General features: G+C 62.1%; 2 protein-coding genes across 2 annotated transcripts; one reads left to right on the plus strand and one right to left on the minus strand.

Moving 5' to 3' along the window:
* Positions 1–508: 508 nt before the first annotated feature.
* On the plus strand, positions 509–8,225 carry LOC117641213 (transmembrane protease serine 9-like). The gene is made up of 18 exons (XM_034378365.1): positions 509–653; positions 862–1,203; positions 1,410–1,564; positions 1,648–1,757; positions 1,840–2,108; positions 2,416–2,582; positions 2,668–2,848; positions 3,424–3,684; positions 3,762–3,910; positions 4,435–4,541; positions 4,619–4,905; positions 5,135–5,471; positions 5,668–5,702; positions 6,687–6,848; positions 6,920–7,023; positions 7,109–7,209; positions 7,311–7,561; positions 7,642–8,225. Exons 1-18 carry the CDS (start codon positions 524–526, stop codon positions 8,004–8,006), a joined length of 3,513 nt encoding a protein of 1,170 aa, XP_034234256.1. The 5' UTR covers positions 509–523; the 3' UTR covers positions 8,007–8,225.
* Positions 8,226–8,936: 711 nt separating this feature from the next.
* On the minus strand, positions 8,937–12,878 carry LOC117641214. The gene is made up of 10 exons (XM_034378366.1): positions 12,870–12,878; positions 12,188–12,437; positions 11,656–11,857; positions 11,272–11,585; positions 11,007–11,170; positions 10,436–10,931; positions 10,080–10,351; positions 9,814–9,938; positions 9,491–9,754; positions 8,937–9,174 (listed from the first exon to the last, which is right to left on the minus strand). The coding sequence occupies exons 1-10, from the start codon at positions 12,876–12,878 to the stop codon at positions 9,018–9,020; spliced, it is 2,253 nt and encodes a 750-aa protein (XP_034234257.1). The 3' UTR covers positions 8,937–9,017.
* Positions 12,879–13,328: the final 450 nt, after the last annotated feature.

A 13,328-nucleotide genomic window follows, 5' to 3' on the forward strand; every position in this document is an offset into this window, starting at 1 on the left:
CCGGTGAGAGGGGGGAGTTGATGGCGTGGGGAAAACCGACTGATGTTTGACGGGCGAGTGGAGCAGTTCCACTCTCCAGAGCGCGACTTTTGTCAGCACACTGTTTGCCGCATTAAAAGGATTGCCGTGAGCGTGGCGCGTGGCTCGGTTCGGGGCGCCTCTGCGTTGAAGTCTCTGCGAATAGCGAGGTACGTTCTCTCTTGTGCGACAGTGGGGGCGCGGCAGCGCTGCACGGCGGCACGGCCACGGAACGGACCGGTTCGATTAGGCCAGTGTCACGCTCCGGCCGTCCCGTCCCGGCCATCCCGGTCGTCCCGACGGCCGCTGCCGTCTGATTCCGAGCACTGCTTTGTCGCTCTGTCTCTCTTGCACCCCTTCGGACCGCCCCATGAGAGCGAGAGAGACAGAGCGACGAAAGCAGTGCTCGGAATGAGACGGCTGGGTGATGCCGCGTCTCGGCCTCGCCGGCCGTGCCGTGCCGTGCGTCCCACATCAGCTGCTTGGCACTGCTTGGTCTGCTCGCATGTGGCAAGGTGCAGGGACTGACTCGCTTCATCCGCTTGCACTGCATCACTGGGTCGAGGCACCGCGGCGTGGCGAGATTCCGAGTGGGAGGTCCCTCTCTCTCGCAGTCAATGAGACGTCCCCTGCAGGTGCGAGAGGGACAGACCGACGAGGACACTTTTCGGAATCACTCTCCGCGAGGCTGCGCCGCGGAGTCCTGCCCGGGGCGCGTGGGGGTGCTTCGCGTGCTTCGCTCGAACCCGTCCCACGCCCACAGCCATCCAGAACACTGTGCTCGATCGACCCTCCCCCTCCGCCCAGTGTACTTCTCGGACTGACTGGGGTGCGTGTGTCCAGGGAGCCGCTGCCACAACGAGGCGGTGAACCGGCGGGGCTCCTGCCGCCAGCTCTCCAACTGCCCTTGGGCCGAGGACCAGATACGCAAGCACAAGTACCCGCAGGTGTGCTCGTGGTCCCTCAACCTGCCCATCGTGTGCTGCCCGGAGAGCACCAACGAACAGCTCAACAACGGCTGGACGTCGCCCACCCAGCGGCCTACCCAGAGGCCCACCCAGAGGCCCACCCAGTGGGGCACCCAGCGGCCGACCCAGCGGCCGACCCAGCGGCCAACCCAGCGGCCGACCCCCAGACCCACGGGGCGACCGGCGGTGCAGCAGCGTGGGAGGATTGCCAAGAAGAGTAAGTACGATTCCACTCCACTCAGCTGCAGACTGATTCCGAGAGTCGTTTTCGTCTCTCCGTCTCCCTCCCACTCAGGCGTCTTGGGTAGGTGCGAGAGAGACAGAGCGACGAGAACGACTCTCGGAATGAGCGCGCTGGCCAGGCGCGATGATGCCCGACGTCGCCACGCATGCAGGGTGTGGCTAACCGGGATCTGTTTCCAGTGTGCGAGAAGTACTCGGAGTACGTGTTCCAAGAGGAGGAGGCCTTCGCGCTCTCGCCACTGGTGAGCGGGGAGAAGATCGACAAGTGCGCCATCCCCGCCGAGCCGCTCATCCTGGGCGGGGAGGACGTCGCCGCCAATGAGTTCCCGCACATGGTAGGCCAGAGCACGTACAGGACGTAGCACGCGCGCACCAGTGAGGGTGGAACCTGACCGCGAGCATGTCGCGCTGGTTGCAGGCCCTGCTTGGATACGGCGATGACGAAAACAACATCCAGTACCTGTGCGGCGGCTCGCTCATCGCACCCAACTTCGTCTTGACTGCCGGCCACTGCCTGTTCACGCAATCGTGAGTTTCTTCCGCGGTGGAGAAAAACCAAAAACTCGCCTTCGTTTCGACGTTAACGATTATCTCCGTCCATGACTTGCAGCGGCCAGCCGGCGCGATGGGTTCTCCTCGGCGACCTGGACCTCTCCACGACGAAGGACGACGCCAGCCCCCAGCGCCTGGAGGTCGCGCAGGCCATCAAGCACCCCAACTACAAGCCGCCCCAGCACTACAACGACATAGCGCTGCTCCGGCTCAAGAGGAACGCCGAGATGACGGCCTACGTTCGGCCTGCCTGCGTCTACACGGAGAACACCCTCCCGGCCTCAAGGCCCAAGCCCTTGGCCACCGGCTGGGGCCACACCGAGTTCGGTGAGTGATGCCGTGCACACTCGGCGTGGCATAAGACCGGTGGAGGCGGTCGAAACCGCGGACTCGTTTTGAGCTCCGGGCTCGCTATATGGGACCCGAACCGAGCTTGTGACCCCCCGATGGATTGCTCTCAGAACGAGGAAACCATTGGTGGGGTGACACGCTCGGTTTGAATCTTCTTAAGCGACCCTGGATCTCGAAACGCGTCTAGAGTTTTTGCCGCCGGAGCCGATCCTCTGCCCCACTGTGTGGCGTGGGGGTTGGCTTGGCCGCAGTGGGGTGTGAACGCGCGCGTGTCCCGTTGCAGGCGGCGACCCGAGCAACATCATGATGAAGGTGGCGCTGCCGCTGCAGCCGTACCGCCTGTGCAACGACTCGTACCGCAGTGTGGTGGGCATCAAGCTGCCGCGGGGCATCCTGGACGAGACGCAGCTGTGCGCCGGCGACCTGGCGGGCGGCAAGGACACCTGCCAGGTACGGTTGGAACCTCCGAGGGCGGATGAGGAATGGGTTGCTAGAACCGCACGAAAACTGACCCCGCCGTCGCTGTTTCCCGCAGGGCGACTCTGGCGGCCCGCTGCAGACCTTCACGAACGACAAGCCGTACTACTGCATGCACCACGTGCTGGGCGTCACCTCCTTCGGCAAGGGCTGCGGCTTCAAGAACTCCCCCGCCGTCTACAGCAGGGTCTCGGCCTACGTGCCGTGGATCGAGAGTGTCGTCTGGCCCAACGAGCAGTGATGCCAGCGACGCCTCACCTTTTGTACTCACCGCTTGCTGCCCATTCAAAATAGCGCGCCATTTTTGTTTTTATTTATTCTGCGTCGCCCGCCGGAGCGACGCGTTTCTGGAGCGACGCGTTGCAAGTCTGCCGCACCGAATCGCTTCCGTTTTATGTTAAGGACGTTAAAGTCTGAATGACTTGGGTCATGTTTTATGTGAGTCATTATGTCATGTATTAAAATTTGTTCGTTTTATTCTCTGTGATAGATGAGGCAAGGATGTCTTGAGCTAATGGTCTGAGGACAGACCGCACCATGACATTTCTAGCTGCCGCATTCTCTGTAAATTTAAGTACAATGTATAGATAAATAAAGTAATGTCAACATCCACCGCAGTGTCTTTGTTTGTCGTTGTTTGTTATTATTTGAACTCGGTAATGCCCACCTGGTCAGCAGGTGGCTGCGATACTGCCAGAACCCCATCATGTTTATTGTCTGCGTCTTTCCTTTAGTGGCGACGGCGTCCTTGCGGATTGGTGATGCTGCTGCTGGGGCTCCCTGTTCTCACGCATTGCTTTGTCGTTGTCCACAGGCAGCGAGTGCACCGCGTCGACGGGCGAGAAGGGGCGGTGCAAGAAGCTGACGAGCACGGAGTGCCCCTGGGGGCTGGAGGAGGTGAAGAAGAACCGCAGGCCCAAGGTGTGCTACTACGCCGGGCCCTACCCCATCGTGTGCTGCCCGAACAAGAGCGGGGCCGACGCAGCAGGGCCCCCTGCAGGCACTCCCACCCCGCCGCCTCCCCGCAACTCCAGTCCCAAGAAAGACAATAATGCCTACGCACGCGCCCGCGCCAGTAAGTACTCCATGCGCTCGAGGCAACCTCGACAAATTCCGCCTAGGAGGGTCATTGAAAGCGATGTGCCCCGACAGAGTGTCACGAGTACGCCGAGCACGTGTTCGCCGAGGTGGAGTCCATCGTTTTGATGACGCACACCGAGAGGCTGGACCAGTGCGCCGCCGCCGCCGACCCCCTGATCGTGGGGGGCACGCAGGCCAAGGCCATGGAGTTCCCGCACATGGTGAGTACCGAGTACGCCACGCGGCCGTCCCACAGTGGGCCAGAAGACCGGTGTAGGCGGCCAAAACTCGAGACGCGTTGAGCTCCAGAGTCGCGAAACAGGGCTCAGGTTTGCAAACCGAACGTGTGACCCCATCAATGGATTCCTCTTTCAGAGAGCAATCTATTGGTGTGGTCACGCGCTGTTTCCGAGTCCCCTTTGACTCAGGAGCTCTAAACGCGTCTAGAAGTTCGGCCGCCTCCACTGCCTTCTGGCCCACTGTGCGTCCGCCTCCCCATTCCGACCGGCTGCCCGCCGCGTGGGCGTGCCTTGGGCAGCAAGGGGCGCTGAGCCACGCTGAGCCGGCGGGGAAATTCCCCGAACCGAGTCGCGGGGCGCGTGGCTGGCCAGGCCGCCACGCCGCCACGCCCACGCCGCCACGCCACTGCCCAGGGAATTCCCCTGGCCGGGCGCGCGGCTTGCGCGGCTTGCCGGCCGAGCAACGAACTCGCCCAGCACTCCCCGCGTTTGGTCCGCGCTTCCAGGCGCTGGTGGGCTTCGACGCCGACGACGGCGAGATCGACTACCTGTGCGGCGGCTCGCTCATCTCGTACAACTTCGTCATGACGGCCGGCCACTGCCTCTACTCGGGGTGAGTTGGACTTAGAAATGAGCTTTGGAGTTTTGGCGCCCAGAGGGAGGGTGACGAGACGAGCGTGTGGTGCGCAGGGAGCGGCCCGCCAAGTGGGTGCTGCTGGGGGAGCTGGACCGCGCCAGCAACAAGGACGACGCGCGGCCGCAGACGATCCGCGTGCAGGAGCTCATCAAGCACCCCGAGTACAAGCCGCCGTCCACCTACAACGACATCGCGCTGCTCCGCCTGGAGAAGGACGCCGCCATGAGTGGCTACGTGCGGCCCGCCTGCCTGCACACCGAGCCCACCCTGCCGACCCGGGTCGGCGGCAAGCAGGACGACGACGTGCCCGTCGCCACCGGCTGGGGCAACACGGACTTCGGTGAGTCATTCGAGTCATTCCGGAGAATCGCTCCGTCGCCCCTTCCCTCTCGCAGCCCCTCGGAAGGCCTCACGAGTGCGGCAGAGACGGAGCGACGGAGCGACTCCAGAAGGAGTCCGCTGCCGGCCGGCCCGGCGGGAACGCGGCGGAAAACAACTCGAGTCGTCCGCCTAATTGGCCCGGCGCGGGAAAGAATTAACATTGAATTAACGTGGTTTCTGCCTTCCAGAGGGGGACGCGGCGAACCACTTGATGAAGGTGGCCGTGCACGTGGTGGACCACAGGGTGTGCAGCAACGAGTACGCCAACACGGAGAAGAAGCGCCTGCAGAACGGCATCCAGGAGAGTCTGCAGCTGTGCGCCGGCGGCACGGCCAAGGACACCTGTCAGGGCGACTCGGGCGGCCCGCTGCAGCTGCCCACCAGGAACTACTCGCAGGCCTCCACCGAGCCCTACTGCATGTACAAGATCGTGGGCGTCACGTCGTTCGGCAAGGCCTGCGGCTTCTCGCCCGGCGTGTACACCCGGGTGTACCACTACGTGCCCTGGATCGTGAGCATCGTCTGGCCGAAATGACGCGGCGCGTAGCGCGCATGGCGCCAGGGTGTTCAGGACACAGACTTCGCCACTTAGTGGTTGTCAAACGACTAATCTCGGCAAAAAGACGTTCTAGTGACTTTCCCAGCCAGTAACACCGTTAACAGTTAATGCTACTCAATCTTTGTTCATGCCCTTCATAACTGATTTAAATAATCCTTGAAGTTGTCTGGGGTTACGACAACCACTTCGCCGATCTCGTGGGTGCACATGTTGCACCTGCGGCACTTCATCGAATCGTTAGAACTGATTGAATTTAATCGTTGCACATGGTTGCATTACTTTACGTAGTGATGAACTGCTTGTTCCTAACATAAATAATTAATGTTACCGTCCAGACAATACATGTTGAACTTAGTTTGGTGAGTAAAAAGCGCGACTATCTTTTCCAGTCGCTCAAAAAATGGACTTTAAAAAAAGTCTCTCAATTAAAAACTGTAGTTTGGCTATTTATTGTGTACATAGAATGGCTGTAATATTGTTCATGCTTATTTTGGTCATGTATTTATAAATTGTGATTTGATGGGCCCGTTTTTGTGATGTTTGCTATCTGTGATCGCGAATATTGTGATTTTGTACAATGGTTCTCTGAACTGAAAAATGGGAAGGGTGGTCGGGCAGTAGGCCTTATCGGTAGGTTGGTGCAGCTGTAATGCTGCGAGTCAAGTGACGATTTTGGGGCGTGAAGCTGTAAATAGATTTTTTAAGAGCAGGACTTTCCGGGCGATTCCCAAAATGTACCATCGACCATTCTACCATCGTTGTTGTGATCAGTGTGTCTTCCATGCGAAAATTGATACCTCGGGGAGCAACAAGCAATTAAATGAGACACTTAACTATTTGTTTCGACGCGCATTTCTCCCTACCCCCACACCCTCTTTCTTTTCTTCTCTTGATTCAACTGAAATGGGCAGGCCGCTGCAGCGCAGGTCGCTTCCGACTTTGCAGGAGGAGCTCACGGAGGGAGGACCCAAGTTCAACGGCTGTCCACTGGGAGCGCCGTGCCTCCGTCACAGGACCGGTTCCTTTGGATCCTCTGCTGGCAGGTGGGGATCGGCTTGCGCCTCCACCGCGCACATCGCCTCCTCACTCGACCTGCGTCAGCGTGCCTGCCTGCCTGCCTGCCTGCCTGACTGCCCCCACTGCGGCTCGGCGAATCTCGGAACGGGACGCAAATATATGAGGCTCCCGGAACGAGGAATACACCAGTCTCGCCAGGCCCGTCCGCGGCGCCGCACCCAACCAATCAACCAACTCGTTGTCCGCCGCCATGATGCGTGTGGCGCTGCTCTGCCTGCTCGCGGTCCTCGGGGCCAGCGAGGCCACGGGCTCTGTCAGCAGCCGCAGTAAGTACACTGTACACATCTTCGTGGTAGAGGGAGAGCACCTACGCCTGAACGCCGCGCCCTGTCCACAGAATGCACGGAGTACGCTGCCTTCGTGGACAAGTGCGGCGCGGACTACAACAGGGTGTTCGCCGTGGGGAAGGTGCCCGCCGGGCCGAGGGAGTTCCCGCACATGGTGAGTGCTCGGCAGTGTGGGCGTCCGGCCGCGACGCCGCCGCAAGGTTCTAGTCTCTCACCAGGGGCATTGCATCTGCATCCAGGCTCACATCAGCTACGACAGTAGCGGCGACGACAAGTTCTACTGCGGGGGCATCCTCATCTCCCCGGACTTCGTGCTCTCCTCGGCCGTCTGTGTCGAAGGGTAAGATTTCGGACGCGTGGCTGGCTGCTCAGACGGTGCTTGAAATTCATCTTCGGCGAACTCATACTGCATGACTGCATCATCTCGTTTGTTGTCGACAGGAACGCGAAGTTGTCACCCCAGTTCGCGGTGCTGGGCAAGGACGGCGCGAGTCCGCAGAAGATCCGCATCGCCGAGAGCATCCAGCACCCGGACTACAAGCGGCCCGTCGTCTACAACGACATCGCCCTGTTCCGCCTCGAGCACGCCGCCAAGATGAACGACCACGTGCGGCCCGCCTGCCTGCACACCGGCCCGCGCCTGGAGACCGGGGACGTGCCCATCGCCACGGGCTGGGGCCCCAGCGAGTTGGGTGAGTCGCGGCGCGGCGCGGGTTCGATACCCGGCCCGGGCGCACGTTCCAATTTGATTCTCATGCGTTTCGTTTGGCAGGGGGAGATATCAGCGAGAACCTGACGAAGGTGGCGCTGCCCGTGGTGGACCACGGCATCTGCGACCGGGAGTTCTCCACGCCGCGCCCCACGACCGCGCTGCCGCGCGGCATCCTGGACGAGACGCAGATCTGCGCGGGCGGCGGCAAGAGCGACACGTGCCAGGGCGACACGGGCGGCCCGCTGCAGGTGCTGGCGCAGAGCCCGCACTGCATGTACCAGGTGGTCGGCATCACGTCCTTCGGCAAGGCCTGCCAGTCCGGCCCGCCCGGCGTCTACACCAGGGTCTCGCCCTTCGTGCCCTGGATCGAGCAGCACGTCTGGCCGTCCGGCCACGTCGCGCCGAACCAAGGCAAGGTCAAGTAGCGCGCCGCCCACTGTGCGTAAACAAGTGTAGAGCAAATTCCCTCTTATTGAAACACGAAAAACAAAACATTTGTTTGGTAGATAACTTTGGCGTTGGCTTTAAAAATGTGCAGGTGACGAAGTTTTTTTTTTGCTGGTTGAACGTTGCCTTTGAAGTACGGTATTCGTTCAGAAAGATGTTCAGTTGTTCTCTGTGTAATAAACGATGTGCAAGCATTGCGTTGCGTGTGACCTTTGCGCCTCGGAGATAGGCCGCCCTCCCCACCCTCCCTCCGCAGGGCGGTTCGCAGATACCCCTGCACTCTGCACCGCCCGAACGGCGATACTCCCCACCTGATGGACCGCAGCGCGGGGACGGTGAAGGTTGGCTGCGGTGCGCGCCGCGCGGACCGGCCGCCCGGCAGGCGGGCAGCACGGGCACAGGCGTGCGTTACGGGCGTGCCTACCCCAGCCTCGTCGGGCGCTGAGGCCGCCGACTCCGCTGCCGCCAGGGGAGAGAGGGTGACCGACGGTACCGCGTGGCGCGTCGGCGCCAGGGCCGGCCAAATGGAATCCCTCTTCTTGCTTTCAAGGGCAAGGGTCGGTTTTTGACCACACTCAATCGGAAGATTCTGTGGATGTCTGCTTTCCTTGCATCTGATCACTTCTCGCCCGCCGTCCTCTCACTCGGCCATCTATGCACCTCCGTCATCACCAGGACCGGTTCTGCAGGTACTTCGAAAAAGTGGCCGTCATCTGTCTTCCTCCTCATAACTAGAAGAAACTTAGTTAGTCCAACTGATTTGTAAGTTTTTGATCTGGCGGCGATAGCTAAGAAAAAGGGTAACCCTAAGAACAACCTTTCATATTTCTGGAAGTAACACAGAACATGTCACCCCCTCCCCGCTCAAATAAAACGATGTTGAAGAGAAAGAATAAGTTCAAGGCGTGTATAATTCGCTATCTATTTCTCTTTCTTTCTCAACAAGCATTTGTCTCACATCTCAAATCGACTGCGAGCGTAGCATGGCTTCAGGCCGCGGTGCTGGTGCTGGCCGAGGCCCTCACCATCATGGAGGCGGCCCTCAGCGAGTAGTCGCCCCGCCAGCCCTCCCAGATGATGCCCCTGTAGTACTCGTTCTCCTCGGGGTGCGTGTGGAACTCGCCGTTCAGGTTGGCTTCGAAGCAGCTGCAAAATGTGAAGCGGACGCTTGAGGTGAGGGGACGCCGCATCACAGTGGGCCAGAAGACCGGTGGAGGCGGTCGAAATCACGGACGCATTTTGAGCTGCAGAGTCGCTAATTGGAACTCGAACTGAACGTGTGACCCAACCAATGGATTGCTCTCCGAACGAGGAGTCCATTGGTGGGGTCACGCATTCGGTTCGAGTCCTGTGTAGCGACTCGAGGGCTCAAAACGCGTCTTGAGTTTTGGCCGTCGGCGGCAGTCTTCTGGCCCACGGCGCGCACGTGGTGGAGCTCCCAGCGGCACGCAGCGAGGCTCACCTGTAGAACCACCAGCCCGCGCTGTAGGCCGGCGCGCACGGGCAGCAGGCGGGCGCCGAGTCGTGGTTGGCGTCCCACGTGCTGAACGGCTTGCCGCTGTGCGCCGCCAGCGCGTCCGTCGCGTTGCCCGAGTACTCGGCCACGGACAGGCGGAACAGGGCGTCCTCGTCCGCCACGTGGAACGAGCCGTACTCCGCCACGGCGTGCTCGCCGTCCCAGTCCCACAGGTCCACGCGCAGCGTCAGGGGCCGCGCCGCCGTCAGCCTGCCAACACGTGTCTAACACTGCCCACGCCAAGTACGTCGACGAGGATGAGAGCCCACCTGTGCAGCCATTTGTTGCCGATCCAATACTCCTTGGCCGGGTCGCCGAAGCCCTCCCGATAGTCGTTCCAGGACCGACTGAAGTTGAGTCTCGGCTCTCCCCAGTCGCCGCGGCGATGCACCACCTACGGTGAGGGTTCCAGTTACTGTACTCGCGTGGACTGGAGCGCTGCTCCTGAGAACCACGCCACTTCTGTCGTGGGCGTTGGCCCCTGAGGGCGGCACGGCGGCAGCCTACGCCGCGGGCTCCGTCATGGTCCCCTTACCGTCCAGCCGCCACCGTCCGTGTCCATGTCGCAGTAGACGCGGCGGCCCGCCAGGACGTACTCCCCGCTGCCACCCTTGACGTCAGCGCAGTCCTGGAGCGCGGCGGCGTCCACGGCGGCGGTCACGTTGGCGTGGGGAGGCGCACTGGGGCGCGGCAGGGCCGACACGGCGTGGATGACGTGGGTGAGGGCAGACAGCGCCTCCGCCACCCTCGCGCCGCAGACCAGGCCGACGTCCACCGCCGCGGTGCCCGTGGTGTTGACGGGCACTGCTGTCGAAGCCAGGGCAGAGGCGAGAACCGAGTCCGAGGCCACGGTGGGCGAAACAGTCTCCAGAGAAGAAACACTTCGTTAAAGAAACAGTGGAAGAAACAGAGGGTTAGGTAATAGGAACAGTGCGGAAAGTACTGGACAGCTGCTGTGCTGATCAATCCGGTCCAGAAGTAAAGAAAGATCGTCTGTGGATATAAGTTGAGCACAGCAGCTGTCTAGTGAGGCGGCCGTGGCCAGTCGAGGCCATGGTGCTGGCGTCGTGAACCTGCTGAGCTCGGCCTCGGCGAGGAGCGTCGTCCAGGGCTGCTGCGTCGTCGAGGGTTCCGGCGGTGCTGCCGTCGCGGTGCTGTTGCCCCCACCCCCCGCTGTTGGCTCGGCCTTGGCAGTGTAGTTACCGGCCCTACTGGCCGGCCTCCGCCCCCGCCGACCTCGGCCGCGCTTCCTCGATGGGCAAGGTTGCCTTCCCTGCCTCTGGTGCACGTCCTCCACGGCGTCCGCGTCGCCCTCGACCAGGGCGTCGTCGTCGTCCTCGTCGTCCTCGGACCGACCGAGGGGACTCTGGTCGAACAGCACGTCCACCTGCAGCGAGCCAGAGTCAGCGTGGGCGAGGCCGCGAGACGGGTCGTTGACGCCGTGCACTTGGATGCGGCTCACCTTGGCGGAGATGTCCTTGAGGATGTCCAGCTCGTCGGGAGCGGCGTGGCACCGCACCACGAGCCGGCCACCGCCCTCGAGCGCCAACTGCGGCCCCTGCCGCCCCTCGGCCGCCCCCGCGTTGCCGCCATGGCCGCCATGGCCGCCTTGGCTCCACACCTGGGCTAGAACAAGCCAGCCGAGGTCAGATTCTCCATGCGGCGGGTCCGAACCGGCCCTTCTAGCCGATGCTCCCTTCTTCCTGCTCCACCCTGCTCCTGCTCACCCTCCTGCCGCTCGGCGTGCCGCTCGGCGTGCTGCTTGCCCGCCTGCTGGAGGAGCCGGTCAAGCTTCCTCTCCACCGTCCGCAGCGACGCTAGTGCCCCCCTGGTGGCGAACTGCTGCACCACCGGCGACTGGCCGGCCGCCACAGCGGGGTCGAGGCGCCGAACATCCAGCCGCAGCTCGTCCACGTTCCTGGACAGCAGCTCCAGGCGCTTCTCCGCGTCCTCCAGGCGCGCCGCCACCGCCTCCAGTCGGTAGTCCAGCGCGGGCAGCGAGGCCAGGCGGGACTCCAGCGCCGACAGGTTGTCCTGCGCCCTGGGTCAGCAGAGGGAGGAAGCGATAGACACAGTCGCCGACGTTGCTCCTGCTGCTGATGCGGCCCTACCTGCTCAGGAGGTCCATCTTGGAGGACAGCGTGTGCATCTGCTCCGACCAGGCCGCCACGTGCAGCTGCAGCGTGTCCCACACGTGCGCGCGCTCCAGGATGCGCTCCACGTTGGAGTGCAGGCCGCTGAGCGACGTGGCCGCCGTCATGATCCGCGAGTCCAGCTTGCCGACGTACAGGTCATTGAAGGCCCGCAGCTGCTCTGCAACCGCATTGCCGCATTTCGACATTTGGACGCAGCTTCGTTCGAGGGCGTCGCACAGTGGGCCAGAAGACCGGCGCAGGCGGCCAAAACTCTAGACGCGTTTTGAGCTCCAGAGTCGCTAAACAGGACTCGAACCGAACGTGTGACCCCATCAATGGATTCCTCGTCCGGAGAGCAATCCATTGGTGGGGTCACACGTTCGGTTCGAGTCCTGTTTAGCGACTCTGGAGCTCAAAACGCGTCTAGAGATTTGGCCACCTCCACCGGTCTTCTGGCCCACTGTGCGTCGCAGCGCGGCGGCGGGCTGTTGGGTCCCTGACTGCTTACCGGCTAAGTCTGCGGTCGTGGAACGGAGGTCCGCGACGTCCTCCGCGTACCCGTCCGGCGGGGGGCCGCCCCTCGTGGCGCCGCCCCCGACGGCCCCGGCCCCAGTGCACCGCGGATCTTGCCGGTCTTGCCCGAGCCCCCCTGGAGGGCCGTGGCTCGGAGCGTCGGGAGGCGCGAGGGGCTGTGGCCGCACCGGGCCGACGGCACCAACGCCAGCGCATCCCTGGTGCAACGAAGAAGGCTCTCTACACTGAGAATGAAAGGCTCACTAATCAGACTAAAATTTTGGGCGAGGATGGTTTCCTCACCCAAATTTGGGTGGTAAAGAATAGCTCGCCCCAAATTGGGTACTGATCAAGACTCTTTCATTCACAGCAGCTGCTTGCCGCTCCACGTGCCATTTTCTAAAATGTTGCTCTGATCGCGATAAGGCTTCCCGCCGCGTCTGCCATTGACCCTCTTTCGCGGACCCCCGACCCCCTCTCCTTATATTTTTCCCGGTCAGTCGTGCGCGGAGCAGAGACCAACTATGCTAAAGGGGCCTCGAGATGAGGATGAGGCGGTCCGAAATCTCTCCAATTGCTTCGATGTCTAGATGTCGCTCCACCGAGTCTGGGGGATGCGATGCGGTGCTGCCGTTGAGGGCTGCAGTCCGTGAGACTCGTCTAATGCAGTCACTCACGGTACTCATGGTCCCTCACGACACCTCACGGCATGACAACCAAGGTGGGTCCGACCTGGTCCACCTGAGCTGGAATCCGGGCAACCCTTCGCTTGCAAACACGAGCACGACACTCTCCAGGAGGCCCCACGGTGCCACCACACTGCCGAGGCGCGGGCCAAGGCGCGGACTCACCGCGATGAAGGCGTGCAGCAAAATGAGAACGCTGGCCGCCAACATTTTATCTCGACTTCCGAAGTCGACTTCCCCGACTCTACGCTGCTGGGCTGCGGCCCGGGGCCCTGGGCTGGGCTGGCCCTCGGTCCGGGCCCCTCGCTCGGCTCGCCCGGCACAATCTTCGGCTGCTTTCGGCAGAGGCGTTAATCTTCGGGCGTTTCCGGAAGGCATCCGCCGCGCAGTACCCATTGCACGGCCGTTCGGCGACGGCGATTGAGTGCGCACGCGGTCCTCGCCTCACCC

This window comes from Thrips palmi, unplaced genomic scaffold, assembly GCF_012932325.1.
Source record: "Thrips palmi isolate BJ-2018 unplaced genomic scaffold, TpBJ-2018v1 HiC_scaffold_15, whole genome shotgun sequence".
NCBI classification, from domain to species: domain Eukaryota; kingdom Metazoa; phylum Arthropoda; class Insecta; order Thysanoptera; family Thripidae; genus Thrips; species Thrips palmi.